Source organism: Falco cherrug, chromosome 4, assembly GCF_023634085.1.
Source record: "Falco cherrug isolate bFalChe1 chromosome 4, bFalChe1.pri, whole genome shotgun sequence".
In the NCBI taxonomy this organism is placed as follows: Eukaryota; Metazoa; Chordata; class Aves; order Falconiformes; family Falconidae; genus Falco; species Falco cherrug.
In genome coordinates, this window is record NC_073700.1 from 94,522,691 (window position 1) to 94,541,691 (window position 19,001).

A 19,001-nucleotide genomic window follows, 5' to 3' on the forward strand; every position below is an offset into this window, starting at 1 on the left:
GAGGTGGCACCTGAATCTGAGCACCCCATGGGACTCTGCCAATTCAGCATCCCCAACACCTGCACGTTAAGAACCATCAGTGAAACGGTGAAGGGGACGGCAGGACGAACTGGCAGGTGAGGTTTGGGGAGACCATGGGCTGTAACTCAAGGAGGAACGTCAAAGACGTGAGCTGGAGCTGCGACCTTCACAACAGCACTGAGGTGAGTGCCCTTTCCCTTCAGAAAGTAACACTGAAATCACGTTTTTCTGTCAATGCCGGCTGAAAGATGAAACTTCAAATGAAAAGGGCTCGGGGGCCACTCCTACTGAGCGGCAAGATGTGGGGTCCACCAGGCAGTATTGCTCTCCTTGCCCGTAAAGGAGGTAAAATCCTCAGCTTTCTTTTAAAAAAGCTCAGAGATTGCACACGGCCGGGCTGGCAAGGTGGGAAAGGCGGCGCAGGGCTGCCATGGCTGGAGGCACTCCCACCGCATGGGCACCTTGGGCGGCACGACGGCACGCAGGGGCCAGACCCGGCCCCGGGGTGCTGCAGCCCAGGCCGGGCCGGGCCCGCTCCCGCAGCCCGCAAGGACAGAGCCGGCCCGCTGCAGAGAGCAGGGCGGCCCGCCGGCCCCGGGGCACCCCCGGCCGCACACGGCGCCCTCAGGGGGCGGGCAGCGCGCGGGGGTGAGCGAGCAGGCTGTCGTCGGATTGGATAGGTTTCCCGTCAATCAATGGCCGCGGCGGCGCCGGGCGGGAGGTTGTGCGCAAGCGCGAGCACCTCCCTCTGCCGGTGACGGCCCTGGTTGCTGTCACGCGGGCGCGCGGCTTCCCGCCACGCCCCCGCCGCGCACCGCCTCGCGCCTGCGCAGCTCAGGCGCGCGCTGAAATTCAAATCCGCGGAGCGGTTGGGGCGGCAGTTCTGCTACTCGGGCGGCGGCGGCGATGGACCCGTTCACGGAGGTGAGGGCGCGGGGTGGGCCGGCCCGGCCCCCGCGTCGTGAGCTGCGGAGGGGGCGCAGCTGGGGCTCGATCCGGGCAGGGGGCGGGGGCGAGCTGTCAGCGGCGGCGGGGTCCGCGGCTCCTTGTGAACGTGCCCTTGGGGCGGAATAGTGTCGCCCAGCCCTGGCTCCGGCCTGTCAGCGTCCCTCGGCCCCGTTCACGTTACTCCGGGCGTTCGTCTGCTTGTGGAGGGCCGTTTGATTTGCGCTGGGGAGGCTCGGCCTGGCCGCTCGGCGTGCTGGTGCTGGGGCTTGCCTTGCTGGAGCCGCCCGGGCGCTTGTGGGCCGCCAGCGCTCTGGGGACAGCGGTTTGTCACGGCAGGCTTTGCGGAGGAGAGGGCCTCAGCTAAACCGAGCTGAGAGCTGACTGAGTTTCCCAGCGCCTTACTGTTTGTCCTTCGCCTGTGTCTGGCCGATAAGATTTTCGGCTGACACAGAAGGGACCCCGGGAGCTAACGGGAGTGACATGCTTTGAGCCTGCCCTATCTAAAGGTTGAGTGTGAAGTCTGGCCAAAGCAGTGATTATCTGATTAAAAGTGCACCCTATATGACATGATTGCAAGCTATGGTTGGCTGCTTTCATCGGCAGGCACAGTTCCTCCTTTTCCTTTAAAAAAAGGAAGTAATTTGTCAGGGTGGATTTGTGTGTGGTGTGCCTGAGGTGAAATTGAATGGAATTGACCATCTTAAACCTGTGTGAAGGTTAGAGGTTTCTTGGAGATGCTGTGCTGTACTCTGACTGTGTTTGACAGATGTAAAGCTGTGGAGCTGTTCTGTAACTGCTTTGAGAAATCTCATAGTAAAAATGACCTTCAGTCCACAGTCTGCCTAAACAAAACCTGAACTACTTTAAAAAAACATCCAAATAAAATACTTTGGTGAAATAGTCTCTTCTCCCCTTGAAACTGATCTGTATATCAAACTGACATACTTCAAATAGAGTGCCCAAAACAGGTGACTGCACAGATCTGATCTAAAAAGCCGAGCCTAATGTGTCGGTCTGAATATACCAACTGAATGTGTTATGCCAAGGCAGATTTACCATATCCCCATGTAAAGGCTTGCTAAGTATAAACATTCGAAACCTCTTTCCTTAATTGGTAGTAAGTGACATGATCCAACTAGTCTTAAATAAATTTCAAGTCCAGACTATTGCACAAAGTTGAAAATGGTTTTGCGTGCTGGGAGTTAGTCCAGCCTCAACACACCCTTCTTGTAGATAGCTGACTTTCAAAAGCTGTGATCAACGGTGAGGCCACTCCTCAGAGTAAACTTCATTCCAATGTTGGCTAGTACTGTGGAGTGCCTAAAAATCTTGACTTGCCAAGAATGTTTATGCTGCGGAGGTATCCATATCCAACAAAAACTAAAACAAATATGTATTCTGCTGTTGTGTACAAATTTGACCCATATTAGTGTTGAAGCTTAATAACTTTGCTCAAAATAGCTTTCTGAAATGAAAGCGTTTTACCACCTCCTAGGAAGTGTTGTGGGTTTTTTTGGTTTTGTTTTGGGTTTGGTTTTTTTTTTTTTCATTTTAATACTTAACTATTTTCAGGTAATATTTATCTACAAATTACCATGCTCTGTTAGTTGCAGGGAACTGGTGAGACATTGTAAGTGTTGATTATATAAAGCATTGTAATTCAAGCTTTATTTGGCCAAAACATGCTGTTAGTTCAATGTTTGCTGATCACTTTTTCAGTAACAAATTTTGTCCTGGTCTCACTGAATTTAACCTCAAATAAATCTTGCTGTGAGATTCAATGGAATGCTTTCAAATCAGACAGTTCTGAAATAATGTTTATTTTGATTCATTTTGCAAGTAAAAACTAATAACCTTCTGAATCTCAACCAGACTATTAATGCAGGGCGCACTGAGGAGATGGTGCAGTGTATACCTTTTTGGGATCACAATGAATGTACTAATCGTGACTTTCAGTGTATTGCTGATTGTATAATTCCTTTCTTGTGCAAAGGCTTTGTTTGGTACTACAGAATGTTAGAAATAGTCTAGGTTATTTTGTACTTCAAAGTGCTTAATGACATTCATAGAGCAAAGTGCGGTTTGCTGGTATGGAAGATGACCAAAGCGAAATAAGTGATGCAGTTGCTCAGGACAGTTTGCATATGTGAAACTTGAAGCTAATTGTTCCTTCAATGTGGTGGATAGACTTGCTCCCTTTGCTGCACTCTGCTAGTAAAGCAGGGTAGTTAAGAACACATTCTTGCCGTCACACATGGGTCTGAGTATCTTCTCTAATGCTGCTAAATATATACTTTAAAACATACTTTTTAAAAACCAAGATTGTCCATCGACAGTTAAAGTGGGAAGGTCTTTCCTGATTAGGAGAATGTACTTGTAGCAAACACCCTGTTGATGAACTTGAAAAGTAAGCCTCAAGTTATGATGACTGGCTTACTCATCGTGTGTAATAGCAGAGTTTGAATTGCGGCAGTTGCATGGAAAACTTGAGATACAAAAAGCCAATAGGAGTTGGAGCTCAGCAACAGACATGTGCATTCTTGGGAAGTGACATCCTATTTGTAACAACTGAAACTCCATTTCACTGTACTAACAAAACAAAGGAATGTGACTGTGTTTGAATAGAACTGTAGAAATGCTGTTGTGGAAGATATACTCAACTTTGGGCAAGAAGAACAGTTAATTTATATAGCCCTCAAGATTTTATTTATGTGGTTATTACATGCACTTTGTAGCTCTGCCTTTTGTAGGTCGACATAAGGAAACTTGACTTGTGGATGCAACTAGCATGAAAACTTACATTGCAAACACTCCTGGCATTTAATCTGTGACATGTCTTGCCAACTCCCCTTTCCCCAAAAATCCTCCTCTTCCATGGAAATTAGAGAAGCTGATTTTTGCTTTCACAAAAAACTGTTGAGATTAGCATTCCATTTGTCCTGTGTTGCCCTACAATGGAACATTGTTTAAGACTTCAGCCTTAGACAGTTAAAAATGTGAAATGTGTATTTAATTGCTGTGCAACAGGACAGATAATGGCTGGCACAGTTCTCACGATAATTTATGTGCCACCAAACAAGTGCAGTTTATATGCTTGCCTTCAAAGGCCATTAGTTCAATCACACAATTGCTTGTCTCATAGTATCTTAAAACCTAGATCAAAGGAGTAGGTGAGTATCCTTTCGATGTGATCAAACTGAGTGATAATGGTTTATGAATGCAGTACTTGAACAAACCCACAACCTATTTCTAACAGATGCTGTAAGGAATCACTTTCTAACTAGTGTGGGATATTTACTAAAACATTATTTTTTATGGAATATGATCATAGTACTCAAATTTCCAGTGGATAGGGAATGAAATAGGATGCTGTTGGTAGCTTAATTGGTATCTCCTTGCATGTTCTGTATACAGATAATAGTGTGATAAATAGCCTTAAAATTTAGGCTTGAGGAAGAGAAATTCACCTTTTGATTTAGAAGATGTAATGGCAACAACTATTTTTTAATATTAACAGCCATGTATTTAATTTTGAATTTTCTTTTATAACTGCCTGGCAACCACGTCGATGTGTATTTTCTTAGAGGGTTAGTACCAATCAGGTGGCTTGGCCATAGGCCTTAGCAATGTGTCAAAAAGGCCTACTAGCAAGACTTGACAGTTCAAGACTGTCATGTGGTGGTTCAGTAAAAAACAGAATTACTTTCAAACATTTCTGACTACTTCAGGCTCCACAGAAAGATTCCTCTCCTCTCCTCCCCCCCCCCCCCCCCCATTTTAATTTTGCTATTGCTTGTGTCTCTTTAGCCTGATTTCCTTTGAAAGCCAAGCTAATGGGAGACACTAGTTGATTTAATGATTGGAACTTTGGAACCAAAGTTTGTTTTCTGGGTAGCTTCACCTTTTCATAATAAAAGAGTAGGTGTCTCAAACTTAACTGTTTCTACAATTTTCCTGTAAGTTTGTGGCTAGGTGAAAAGACCCAAACCATTGCCTCTGTGAAGAAAACGCTGCAGCCTGTTGTCTGTCTGGTAGGCCAAAGAACTTCAGTTAACCTGCAAACATGTACTGACTAGCCAGATAGCAAGAAGGTAGCTTGGAACTTGCTACAGTGTGAGCTACCTTTTTCTATCAGGTATTTGTTGAAAATGCAAGTAGCTGTGAGTGTTGCAAGGATAAAATCCAAGTATGGTGATCAGGGGCTATTACAGTGAGAAAAAGGAGACAGAAAACCCACGTAGTTGGCAGTGCAGAAAACATATTTTGTTCGTTCTGCTTTCAGAAGGGATAGCCAGTCGGAAAACCCGACTTTGAATATTTCTATCACATTGCAGTATAGTAGATCAGTTAGCATCATCTGAGAGCTGTGTTTGCCATAATGTAGCCTTCGCTATAATTTCTGGTATTGTGGATCTTAGTATATGCTATATAAAATTCAAATGTTTTTAACTTGAACTATTCCTAGTTAACATGCTTATTGCAATATATAGTGACACTTGATTTATTGACTACTCAGAAACTCCTTGAAAGAACCCGTGCCAGGCGAGAGAACCTGCAGAAGAAAATGGCTGAGCGGCCCAAGATGGGAGCAAGACCCACAATGCAGACCAAGAGGGTCAGAGAACCTTTGTTGGAAACTGGTAACCAGGCACCTCTTCCTGGTGAAGAAGGTATTTTTCAACAACTTTAATAAAGATTGTATTTTGATACAAGTCCCAACTCCTTTTTCCTAAGGGCAAGTGAAAACCCTCAGTGTTTATCTTAACTGCATCCATCGCTGCTTAGTTTACCTGACCACTAGAACTGAATATGGCTAATGTTTAGCTTAACCTGAGAGCAGATGCTCTAAGTAATTAGTAGGCTATTTAAAAATGATTGTATAATGCCAAAGATAGTGCCTTGTGCTTGGTAGATTTTGGAAGGGCAGTTTTTGGGAGGTGTATCAGGGTATTCATAAATCATACTTTTATTTGTGTTAAAGTTTTGTACCATCTCTGAAAATATTTTAGGTTATTTGAATGCTAATTTGCTTGAATACTCTGACCTGTACAGTGAAACCTGGTACAAAGCCTTCGCCATCAAAGAGGCTCTGCCCTGACAATATGGAGATTCAAGCTTCCAGTTCAGAGAACCTACAGCCAGTTCCTTCAAGTTCCATGAGCTGTCATTCACTTGAGAAGACTTCAGAGTTGCATGTACCTGCTTCTAATGGGCCTTCATTAGTTCAGCCTGTTGAGAAAGGAAAAGTAGACATGAAGTCAGAAACTCCTGCAGCCCTTTCAGTCAAGACGCGTATGCAGAAATTGGTGGAACAGAGACGCTGCTGGGATAGCGAGGGTATCTTTCACTTGCTAAACAGTATTGGTGTTTTTCAGTGTTTGTGTTGATGATTGTTTGCTAGCAGAAGATAATTTTGTGGGTGAATGCTAAAGTTTTCATAAAGAACTATTAGCACTGGGGAAGGCCTAAAATAATGAAACTGTTGACTGCAGTTTAATTTTATAAGTTTGTTTTTTTTTTTTCTCTGCTAATGTGATGTCTTGCTTATCACAGCAGTGGCATAAAACTGGGAAACTGCTTGGTTTAAAAATGTATTGGCTTTGCAATGAGCTTTAATGTGATTAGTCTCAATGCCTTCAGAGCTAGTAGCGTGATTCTCTTGATGGCAAGAACACCTAGCTGTTGATACACTTAATATATAGTTTAAGATGCAAATATAACTCAATATATTTTATTAGCAAAATAAATGTGTTTTCTTTTTTCCAGATCCCTCTGAATGTGTTCCTCTGTCTCCTCTCCAGTCAAAAGATCTGTCTGTTTCTCCACCTAAGCAGACATCTAATGCCCTAGCAAGTGATACCCCTATTGGGAGAAGAGGCCGTTTAGCTAACCTTGCTGCTACAATTGGCTCCTGGGAAGATGACCTAAGTCATCCATCTGCAAAGCAAAACAATGCACAAGAACAGCCTGGCACTACTTGTTTATCCAAATTGTCCACTACAAGTGGAGCATCTGCTAGAATCAATAGTAGCAGTGTAAAGCAGGAAGCTGCATCCTGTTCTCAAAGGCTTGTTGAGGCTTCTATTAATAAACCAGCAAACTCAAAGCTAGCGGTGAGTGTCTGATTTAATTGCTGATTAAAAATTGATTTGAGTGTTGGGGGGACAAATATTAAGTCATAACTGTTTAATCTGGATGTAAAGATTTGGTGTGAGCAGTCTTAGCCTGTTTATGAATTTTGCTTTATTGCAATCCCCCATGTCCTTTTTTAATAGCAGGCCTGAAACAGCTTTTCGTGAGACATAAACATGAGTGTGCTTAGAAGTCTTGTAAAAGTTGGTGCTGAAGTAATCGACTGCTGCTCTTGACCATCTGAAGGGCGCTTCTTACAGAGATATTGGGTTCCACTCTGTAATTTAATATAGTTGATTGACTTAAATTGTGTATATTATTGCTCTATAAAAATTCAGTCAGAATGCTGAAATTAGTATTACTAAATGCCTATTGTCATTTCATAAAAAGTGTAAATTGAACAATATCTGCCATGTTCAGTCTCAGTGAAACGTGGGAAAATAGTTAAAGTGGCTGGCAAAAGCATCTGGAATCAGATGCTGAAAGTATCTGACATACTGGATTAAAAAAATCTGCAAAAAGCTTATAATGCTCATTCTCAGCTTTTTCTATTGTTGATGGAATAGGTGTGTTACATTGTGGTATGCTGTGCAGAATGCTTTCATTCTTTTTCTTCTTGAGAGACAGTCCCATCTTAATGTTATTCCTCTTTCCCTTGTTAAGGATCCAAACAATTTTTTAACACAACACTCAAGAGTCACTGTTCCCTGTTCTAAACAATCTGAAGTACGACAGCCACTAACAGAGAATCCCTGCAGCCCTCAGAAAACTGAAGAGCATACACAAACAGCAAAATCAACTTTGCCTCAACCAGTTCAGTCCAAAGAAGAGCCAGTCAAAGGAACACATGTGCAACTTGAACCCAAGGGTAAACCCACAACACCAGGTAAGCTGTTTTTCAGCTTCAATAAAATGTTTGCTCAAATTAGGCTTGTCCTGTGTTGAAAACTACATATTAGTTAAGCATTTGAAGTAATGTATCAGATAATGCCTATTTTCTGCTGTAACTTGAGTAAGGTCCTGAAGAGCTGAAGATAATTATCCTAAATGTACAGCTTCCATATTTTGCAAGGGTATTTTCTTGGATGTGGTTTTAGCAACTCTTGAGAGCAAAATCAATGTAACTTTTCTCTCTATGTAAAAACATATCCTGCTAACATCAGTTGAGACTATTCAAAGCTTCTTTCAAAATGTTGGATACTACGTGTATCCAGTCAATATCAGATAAAGAGTCTGCATGTGTTAGAAGAAATTGGAGCTAAATGCTATAGAAATGCTATAGTGTCTGTCTTTTCAGTGGTAGCACTGATCATCCCCAGTTTTGAGTTCAACTGCTTGTTGGGCTAGAAAGTTGGACTAATAGCTTGAATTCTGAAATGATGGCCAGGAGTTGTCTCTGACAATAAAGACAAACTCAATAAAGCAGAGTGGATGTCAAACAATGTACCCGCCTTATGTACTACAATGCTTATTTACATGAAGGATGCAAGTGAGACTGGTTGTAGAGGAAATGTTGAAAAAGTAAACTAGTTTAAATAGCTGGTAGATCACATATGGACATTAAGAAAAGGACATCTACTGGTTCTGATTTGCTGCTTTATTAACTTCAGTGTTCTGTTACTGTGGTGATTTGCACTTCAGGTTTAGTGTGTAATAAAGTATAACGGAGTAAGAGCTGTAAAGCAGACAGCTTAATTGCTTCGTTGAGAAACTTCAGCAGGACGCAAAACTGCATTGATCTCTTTCTGTGTTTTTGAGAGTTTCTTTCAAGGCAAAATAATTGTTCTTGTAGGGGGATCGGGAATTAAGCCCTTCCTGGAACGCTTTGGGGAGCGCTGTCAAGAGCGTAGCACACAGAGTGTACAGAGTACGAATACTCCAAGGTGCAGAACACCCACTGTTACCCCAAATACAAGGACAATCCAGGAAAGGCTTCTCAAACAAAATGAAAATTCCTCTACTGCCAGTTTAGCGCTTCAGCTTAAGCAGGTATGACTTGCTACGTTCATAGCTTGCTTATAAGCTTGGGGAATATTCTTACTGTTACACACTTAACTGCGGAATCTGAAGTGTTTTGACATCTTAAAGCTGTCAGCTTTCCCTCATTCCCCTTTATTTGCTTAGGAACGTGAACGAGAACTTGCATGCCTTCGTGGCCGGTTTGATAGGGGCAATCTGTGGAGTGCAGAAAAAAGTGAAAGTTCGAAGAAAAAACTTCCAGAACCTAAAATGGTAATGTGTTACCTCCATGTATCAAAAGAAGATAGTCTGTGAATTGCTTTACTATGCTCTGAACACAGGGATAGATGTGCAGTTGTAAATAAAAGACAAAAACATGTACTTTGTGAATGCCCAGGCTGTGCAAGACTACTCGGCAAGTGGTTTGTATGATTATTAGCAAATTATTACTTTTTTCCTCATGCAGAATCAACTAAGGAGACAAGTGATACTGCTTTGAGCCAATTGATTGATTTATTTTTGATAATGTTAAGTATGTGGGGTTTTATATTCTATAACTTTAAAAGCAAAACAAAGCTTCTTGCATAAAGATTCAATTTAGTATTTAGTACTCAGCTGAATTTCTTACATATATCAAGAAGGATCCTATTTATTTTGGATAGACAACCTCTTTCTCGTAGCAGGTGCTAAAATGTATTTCTTTCTGGCAGTTTTTTAGTTACTTTGAATGTGACCTCCGGAATGTACTATGTTTTCATTCTTACCAGGAAAGCCAATCTCAGGCTAGTCCAAAACGTCCTCCTAGTTCAGATGTCACTGTTTTTGGATCAGCAGAAGACACACCAGCAGGTGATACGCCAGCAGAGTCTCCCAGTGTGGAGTCTTCAGGTAAGAACTGTCACTGTTTGCCTGTGGCTAAATACTGAAGCACTGTGCTTGACAAAGAGGCTAGTAGCACTGACATATATAGCTAGACCTCTTACTTGGTTACTGATTTGTCTAAATCTTCTCATACGATAATATTCTGCGCTCCTATATCACTTGAAAGATTGGCAAGGCAAGACTGCCTTTTCATTTCTCAGTGGGTTTTCCTGTGTTTCATACTTTCACATATATTAAATGTAGGGAGAGTGAATGAGAATCATTGGTTATAGTTTTAATCTATACTGTACCTAAATATCCAATCTTTCACGGGATGGAACTCTTCTCTTATCAGTATCCCCTTACAATATTAATTCTTCTAACAGTGGACATGAAAAGAATTCTGAGATGCTAGCGTCATCCTTTCTGGTTCTTACTGAGTGGAAGAGGCTCCAGTTCTCTGTGAAAGTGAACTTAATGCTTCTTATATATCAAATGTGTGTCTAGAAAGGCAAGATTGTATCCTGCTCTGGGGTCAGGTTTGGATGTGGTGGTTTTCTTGTTTGTGTTTTAAACTTTTCCTTTTTGCTCTTGAGTGGCTACACTCTTATGGTTTCAACATTGTTTCTTGTGCTATCAATTTTCTGATTGTAAGACAGAAGTCTAGTTGTATGAGTTATGGAGAGTATTCTGATATTTTTTTTTTTTGACAGCAAGCTAACTGGAGTACTTCATTTAGCAGGCTTTTTGTAAGTTGTCAGCTGTGTTATCAAACTTCCAAAATTCAATAATTTTTTTTTTTGTTGGCTAGACATAATCTTCAATGACTTCTTTTTTTTTTATAAACTACTTAGATGCTCCTAAGCGTGAAGAGGTTGATAAACCCAGTCCTCTGAAGATCACTGACCCAAAGAGTCCTGTAAAAGAGATGTCTGTCTCAAAACTTGAACAACTTGTGGAGAAACCAAAAGGTTTGTATTGAGTAGATGTATGGTAACGTACTTAGCTATCTGTTGCCACTTGTCCAGCAGAGTGTTAATATCCTTCAAGCCTGAACAATGAATTCATCATACATCTGCTGACACTCGTGTGTTTTGTAATGAAGTTTGTATAAAACAAATTGAGAAAAGGATTATGATCAAAGAAGTTTCTTTTGATATTAAAGTCTTCAAGGAATATTAAGATGCTGATATTAAAAGTTTATTGGGAAAGGACAGAAATGACTGCTCTACTATGGGTACTTGCAATTAAATTTCAGATCTGTTAGACAAATTTCAACATTTTAGTTCAAACAAGTGCATTTTTTTATTCCCTCTCTGTATCAATTATGCATCAATTATAATACCTCAAGAAAAGGCTGGAAGTATACTTTAGGGTTCTATATGCCTGACTGTAAGTAGTGCTTTTTAATCAATCTTGTTCAAAAAGCAGAAATAGTTGGCTTATCTGTTAACAGATATCTCTGTTAATTTAATAAGAATGAAGAGTTTAGTCTTGATGCTGCTAATATTTTTAAAACATCACCCTTCAGATGAAGTATATGAAATCGAAATGAATATGGATGGTGATATGAACAGCTCGAAAGTGATAAATGAAATTTTTGAAGTTCTTCAAGAGGATGGTCCAGACATAGAAAAGCTGAAGAAAGAAATGAGCGTAAGCCTGGAAGGTGAAAGTGATGAGGATGAGCAGGAAGAGTCACTGAATATTTCATCAATGTCTCTGTTAACCCCCCTAGTGGAATCCGTTGGTCCAGAGGTGAGAGTTTTTGGGAGGTGGTGAAGGGCTACTTTATCACAGAGATGTGCAATTTGCTTGTGAACATTAGTATTCTGTTGTATTGTGATACCTGGGCAAATAGAGAACTTACAAATGACATTTTGCTAATGAAAACATGATGAAGTAAAGTTATTTTCCTATGCAAATAGCATGTTGGATGCTCTGCTAAACAAGTGGTTTAACTTCTGCTAAATGAAGGTTGAATATATACATCTGTTGCTTGTGCTGGTCTTCTAGTTGTATATGTGTATTCAGATTTTCATCAGAAACTACTTCATTGAACTCAAGGAGTTTTCACCCTTAGGTTCCAAATTGGCACAGTTACCAAAGATCATTGAAGAGAAGTAATTATGTATCTTTAAAATAAATTAATTAGCTTGTTCCATGTCCTAGGAAATACTTGAAAAATGTCTGTTAAATAGTATTGAGCAGCTTCCAAATTTACTGTTTATATGCAGATCAAGTAAAAGTGAGCGAAACGGGTAATGATTAATGTGGACAGGTATCTGTAATATAACCTTTTCTTCTCCCCAGGCCTTTGTTTCTCCTTGTAAGTCAACTGGTGAAGGTAGCAGTATCAGTGATGTAAGTTTGAAGTCTGAAAAGTTCCAAAGGACGAAAGTTCCCCGGGCAGAATCTGCAGACAGTATTGGCTCTGTGTCAGAAGATCGCAACCTTCCATACAGGTAACAAAATAAAAAACCTTGATTCTGTAAGTGTGCAAATTCAAGACGCTGGCCTTTTTAACTCTTCTAATGATGCACACTGCTTAAACTACCAACAGAGCTTTTTTCCAAGATCTTGGGCTTTATCAAGTATTGTCTATGTGTAGTCATTGTTGCTTAAACTTAAAGCGGGCTGATAGAATGCCTTTTAAAAGCCATTTAGGCAAGTTGGAAAACATCAATACCTGATACGTGTGTATGTATATTTAAAAAAAGAAAAGCTTGGCACTCCTCTGAAACATTTAATGGGGTTTTCTCTTTTAAAAGCGTTGATACCTACAGATCTCAAAGATTTAAAGAAACAGATCGTCCTTCAATAAAGCAAATAATTGTTCGCAAAGAAGATGTTTCTTCCAAATTAGAAATGAAAAAGAATGGCCCATCTGATCAAGTCAATATAAAAAAGAAAATGCAGGTATCTAATACTTAAAATCCTTTTTCTGATCTACTAATTCCTTGCTTAATTTCCCTTGTGAATGTCCAAGACATTAACATGCTGCTTAGAACTGCAAAATTAGGTTGTTTAGCATAAATACCTAATGGTAGGGAATGATACTGCATAATTTGAACAGCTAATGATCTCTTGGAAGGATCATGCTATAGGGTAAGTCTGGAGAGAGCAAGCCATCGTTTTGAGAAGGGGACAGGGAATTTCAATCGAATTGCTGACTTTGAATTAGGCAGGATTCATAACTACATACTTCCAGTAGGCAATATTCTGATCTGTACTAGTGCCTTGTTCACCTACATTGCTGAATTTCTGGTTAACTGCTGCTTTCTCTGGTGAAGGGAAGACTAGACTGGATATGGAGTGTTCAGACACAGAAGTAATTCACTTCACACACACAGAGACAGTTTACATTGTCTCTGAAGTAAAAATAATAAAAAAAAAAGCTGTGCTGCAATATGCTTGTAAACTGCAAGAGTTTTGTAGCTTGCTATCTAAATGTTCTGATTTTCTTTTTTCTGATGCATAGCCCTGGAAATGCTGATCTCAAGACATTTCCTTATTTGAATGTAACACTAAATTTTTCTCTTCTTGCTAACTATTTTTACTACTGGTTTACTAGGAGCTGAATAATGAGATCAACATGCAGCAGACGGTGATATATCAAGCCAGTCAAGCTCTGAACTGCTGTTTTGATGAGGAACATGGAAAAGGGTCACAAGAAGAAGCAGAAGCAGAGAGACTTCTTCTCTTTGCAAGTAGGTGGCTTTTTTAGACTCCAGTTCAGTTCTTTGCCATGAAGACTTTGGGGAATAATTGATGAACTCTCACAATCCATTTATTGTGCTACCTTATAGCTGCTTAGTTATAGTTCTTCGCCTGGAAAATGGGAGATGACAATACCTGTTCTGTTTCAGCTTCTATAGGGTAGAGGGTATTTTTGGTATCTTTCTTGTCCCTAATATTCCTACTGCTGGAAGATAATATTTCTGTTGCATTTCACATACTTAAGGCAGAACCCCAAAATTGTTCAATACTAATTTTTTCTCCTGTTAAAACTTTAATTTCTCTATGCAGCTGAGAAGAGAACTGCTTTATTGGAAGAACTGAATAAACTGAAGAGTGAGGGACCTCATGATAAAAGAAATAAAGCTGCTTCTTCATCCACTGAATTTGCTCCATCCAGGGGTTCTGTCTCCATTTCAGAAATGCGTCTACCCCTAAAAGCAGACTTTGTTTGTGGTACAATTCACAAGCCAGGTAAAACTAGCAACTGAAAGCTTTACCCCTTCCCTCCCCCATCCCTGCTACATATATTTATGGTTCATTCTCCTTGGTTGTCTTCTCAGACTTGTCTTCTTGGTTGATGTTTCTCAGAAATCTGGGCGCAATGAAAATTTCACAATTAGGTTTAATTGATCTGATTTTTGGCTAAGCCTTCAATATTATCCATGGTCGTTTTAGCTGCATCCTTTTCTGGTTTGTGAGGTTCAAGAAACTTATCAAGACTTTCCCAGCCAGTCTTAAAGATCTTTGTGGTCCTTTGTAACCTTTTGGAGAAGAAGCAGAATTCTGTATCTCAGACTGGCTTCTCTCTTTGTGCTTTGGAATTTTTTTTTTTGATGGATGCAAGTCTAGTACTAAATATCATTACATAGATTCTGACCTCTGTAGTGTTGTGAGATGCTCATTAAGCCTCTTTTATTTAGTTTGACTTTTAATATCCCAAAATACTTAATTTACAAAGATTAGCTTTCCATTATATATGCTTGTAGCTGGACAGTTGTCACTGAAACTTGAGGACAAAAGTCCTTGGACAGAGTCTTGTTTAACATTGGTTGCAAAACTTCTAATGAATTAAACAAAATACAAAAGGCTACTACATTTTAACAGTCCTATGAAACGTAAAGTGTGGTTTTTTTAAATCTTCAAATAAAACCACAGCCAATAGTATAAATGTAAATATCTGACCTAATTTACCACCCCCACCCTACTCCGGACACGTTACAGTTCTTGTCGCTTGAGAAAATTCATCTCTGTTATAGGAAAGCCTCTCTAACTGTTACAAAAATATAAGTTTAGTTGCTAGCAGTAATTCTTAAAACCAAATTGTCTAAACAAACAACTAAGAATTACTTGTCATCAAAAGTTATTTCTGGAAGTGCAGTATTTGCTATATATTGTGCCCTAGAAGTTCTATTAATCGCTTTCGTCTGTGAAGAGAGCATAAAATATAAAGAGTACAAGTCACTACTTGTTGGAGTCTTCAACAGTTGTTCAGAAAGCTGTGACTTTTCCTGTACAGCAGAGTACTGAAACTGTTTTGGTGGGCGGCTTTGTTTTTTAACATGGTATGATAGCATACAATGCTCTTGCTTTACTGTTATGCAGTTTGCTGCACAAACTCGGAATTATCTCATGACACTATTGAGATGTGTGCTTGTGGTCATCTTTTCCCCTGATGTGAAAAGTTAGCGAAATGAGTTGCCTGGATAAACAATTTCCTTCGTAGGACTGAAAAAAGCATGAGAATGGGCAGTAGCGAAAGCTGATAGACAGTTAAGCTGGTGGGCCTAGAGAATAACAGAGTGTGAGGAACCAAGATTAAGCGCTGAATCTGCCTGAGAGTTCTTCCTCTCTCCTCTCACGCACTGGGTAGTGTAGCTCTGGCCTGAGATGCCCCAGGCAGCAATGCAATTGGGAATCCTGTGGAGACAGTCTTACTAGTGGACACAGTAGAGGGTAAAACCTTCTTTTAAGAGTAAATCTATAAGCAAATCTTGACTGTAACAAAGTGTTTTAAGTGGGCTGAAACAGAGATGCATTCAATGGCAATGCAGTACTTGAGGAGTTTTAGGTATTTGGACACCTCTGGCTAAGAAAACCATCTGATATGTACTTACAGATGCAGCAAATTACTATTATGTAATAATACTGAGATCTGGAGCAGAAAACATGGTTGCAACTCCACTAGCAAGTACTGCTAGCTCCCTGAACGGAGATGCTCTTACTTTTACTACGACATTTAATATGTAAGTATAAAGAAACTGTTTTGGAACCGGTTTCAGCTCTGATGGTGGAACATGCATAAAAATATGTAAAACTTTTGTATAAGGATGTCATATTCTGTAAGCTAATATGATGAAATCTTGTATGATGAAATCGAGTATTTCCTGCTTCAAGAAATAGCTGGAATGCACTTTGCTCAAAAAGCAGTTTAGACTTACTCTACCATCCATCAGGTGATTTCTCTTTTGCTTTTTCTACTTTTTGTTCTTTCCTGGAACACCTGCAGTGACAAATGGATTGCTCTGCCTGAGATGATGTGTCTTTCTCTTTTGCAGCAACTAACATTTTATATAACCGTTTTGGTATCTGGAAGAAAGTACTTTTTAAACCTAAAACTTCAACTCTTATTTGTTAGTTAAGTGTTGTGAGCTAAAATGGCTGTTTGCTTATTTATTAGAGTTTTGCTAACAAACTCGTTCTTGAAGTCCAGCGCAACTGGGATTTTTACTTAAAGCTATTTTAAAAAAAAAAAAATTAAAAACAACCTCTGCTTCTAGAAATGTGCCAGCAGTGGACTGACTGAAGGGTGCAATCTAAGCAATGGTAGATGCACTCTATCTGCCCCTTTTCCTTCCTCTTTTGGTCTTTAAGGTCTAGAAAGTATCTTGAAATAGTAATACACTTAAGTCTTAAAAACAGCAGTGCTGCTTGCACTGAAGAGTACTGTCGTAGAAGTGAAAGGATCCCAAACAGCCCTATTGGCCTACAGGAACAAACAATGACTTACTGATAAGAGATTGGCTATTGGCACTATGGCTAAGCTTCTTTTGCATAGAACCTAGCTCTCGGGACAGTTTTAAGGAATGGAAGGAGGGAGGATGTAAAGAGTAACTTTAAAATCAACCCCAAAAAATCCCACAAAACAAAAAATCATTTTTGCTTCAGTCTGTGTAACTTTTTCTTTTTTTTTTCCCCCCTCCTCCCTCTTAGGCGCGATGTGTCAAATGACTTTGAAATAAATCTAGAAGTTTACAGTTTGGTATGTATCTCTTCCTGTCAAGAGGATGTGTAAGGGAGAATGATGTGTTGTATGTACTTAATACCCTCTTGCCTTACAGGTGCAGAGAAAAGAAGTTACAAGCACTGATAAAAGGAAAAAGTCAAATAAATCTAAGGTAAATGAAACGTGAAATCAGTATGTTGTATTTCAACAGAAGGTACACTAGGAAGACTGCAGTATTCAGGGAGAACTGACTAATAGCTTTAGACAATCTGTTGCTTACTTTTACTCGTCTTGTTCTTTCTTGGAACATCTGCAATGACAGATGGATTGTAGAGTCCTGAAGCTATTAGTATATTGGACCTGCAGTGCTTGGTTGAGTCTGAAATATATTGGAGGGGAAGGAGAAGTCTTACTAGTTCTGCAAAATGCTATCCTTTGCAAACTTATTTATTAGGTGTGACGCCTCTGATAGTGATTTAATGCCCTTATTCTCCACTTGATTTAACTACACCAGTCAATATGCCCTACCCTGCAGTTTGATTTGGCTTAAAAGTTCTATTGATAAACTGCAACACTTCTTTCTTACGAGTGTTAAGTAAAAAATCTAGATACTTATTTTATAAAGCAAATATTGTTTTAGTAACTCCTTGGACATGAACATTTCAGTTTGGACAGAGTGTGCATTTCAAGTGTTTGTGCTTTATTAAGGCTTTGTGACCCCAAACAAGCCAGTAGCTTTCTGGAGGTGGTTTGGTTTTTGTTCTGGTGGTTTAGTGTCTTGTTTGTTTGTTTTTTCTTGTCTTTCATTCCAATAGCTGGGCATACAGTGTTTTAATGATTTTTAGGTCTGACTTCCTCGTTGTCAAGGTATCTATTACTTAATAAAAACAAGGAACTTGACTGTCTTCTAGAACAGTTGGAATGAGTACTTAAATCCTGTCTTTGCAAACAGAAATGGGAACTTCTTTAATCTTTACTTTGATTTGGCACAATGAAAGCACGCTTCCACCTATCCCCCCATAAAACCAGTTTGAAGTCCAGGATTTATTTCTCTCCTGTGCTGTAGTTTAGAGAGATCTTTACTTCAAACTGAATGTTTTTGTGACATTGTAGGCAAATCACTGATGTGAGGTTATAGGTTGATGTGATAGCATCCTGTATCTGCTTTGACAAGCTTCTTATACTTGTCTTTCAGTTTCAAGAATAGTTTAGTACATAGTTCCAGTTCATGTTTAATATACAGTCTCACTTATACTTCCAGAATTTTACCTGACATATAGATAATGTATGACAGCAGCACATTGAACATCTCTGTACTTGTATTGTGTGTTAAAGACGAGAGTTAACAAATGTAACTTTGAAGCACTGTTACATGAAGGAAAAAAGTCCATGAAGATTGTTTTTTCAAATGCATGCTCTCCGTCCCAAGCTAAAGCATGCTTAAACTTTTCTGCACTAAATATTTGATATGTAGCATTCGTTCTAGTGAAACATACTTCACTAGAAATACATCCAGGCAAAAACCAAGACTTACTCCTTACAGCAACTAGTACCCATTCAAAATTTATTTAGATAAGCCTTTGTTAGTTTCACTGTCTAATTTTCATGCTAATGTGGTGGACAAATTCAGTAGCAAATGTATTTATCTTCTTATATTCTTTTGTAGGTTATTACTCCAAAGAGATTGTTAACATCTATTACCTCTGTAAGTATGAATGCAGTATTGGAACAAGATCTGGTTATGACCACTTCTAAAGGCCATATTCTTACTCTGAATAAGGCTGTGCCCATAGTAGGCTCTTTGTGACCCTTACTTGAAACTCTGTAAACTGTCAAGCTTTCTGCCAAACTATTCAGTCATCAGCTCCAGACATAGCTCTAAATATGTAATGCTGGAAATATGCAGTTACTATGCATTTATTTGGACTTTCTTTTCAAGTTGTATGTGTTTGGGTTAATTTAAGTACTTCACATGTAGTTTCTTTCTAACTTAGCTTGGTCTGTAGAAATTGTCAGAAATTACTTTTCCACTAAGCTTTTATTTCTTTCTCTTTCTAGAAAAGCACCCTTCTTACTCCAGGTAAGTAAAATCTAAACGTGCCAAGAAGAATAACCT

At 39.6% G+C, this 19,001-nt stretch overlaps 1 protein-coding gene across 2 annotated transcripts in view; it reads left to right on the top strand.

Annotated features, from left to right (window-relative positions):
• Window positions 1–810: 810 nt before the first annotated feature.
• The window catches only part of ANLN (anillin, actin binding protein), a 30,534-nt gene continuing 12,343 nt past the window's right edge, over window positions 811–19,001 (top strand). The window contains exons 1-19 of one of the 2 annotated variants that reach the window (XM_055707719.1): window positions 811–945; window positions 5,486–5,639; window positions 6,022–6,306; window positions 6,736–7,082; window positions 7,765–7,987; window positions 8,894–9,090; window positions 9,226–9,333; window positions 9,828–9,948; window positions 10,776–10,892; window positions 11,453–11,679; window positions 12,235–12,386; window positions 12,693–12,840; window positions 13,496–13,631; window positions 13,951–14,133; window positions 15,779–15,905; window positions 16,873–16,921; window positions 17,001–17,057; window positions 18,552–18,590; window positions 18,944–18,965. In XM_055707719.1, the coding sequence (XP_055563694.1) occupies window positions 928–945; window positions 5,486–5,639; window positions 6,022–6,306; window positions 6,736–7,082; window positions 7,765–7,987; window positions 8,894–9,090; window positions 9,226–9,333; window positions 9,828–9,948; window positions 10,776–10,892; window positions 11,453–11,679; window positions 12,235–12,386; window positions 12,693–12,840; window positions 13,496–13,631; window positions 13,951–14,133; window positions 15,779–15,905; window positions 16,873–16,921; window positions 17,001–17,057; window positions 18,552–18,590; window positions 18,944–18,965 (2,710 nt within the window). In that variant the 5' untranslated portion in view covers window positions 811–927. The remainder of the gene's footprint in view (window positions 946–5,485; window positions 5,640–6,021; window positions 6,307–6,735; window positions 7,083–7,764; window positions 7,988–8,893; window positions 9,091–9,225; window positions 9,334–9,827; window positions 9,949–10,775; window positions 10,893–11,452; window positions 11,680–12,234; window positions 12,387–12,692; window positions 12,841–13,495; window positions 13,632–13,950; window positions 14,134–15,778; window positions 15,906–16,872; window positions 16,922–17,000; window positions 17,058–18,551; window positions 18,591–18,943; window positions 18,966–19,001) is intronic. The other variant, XM_055707720.1, reaches the window with a different exon arrangement.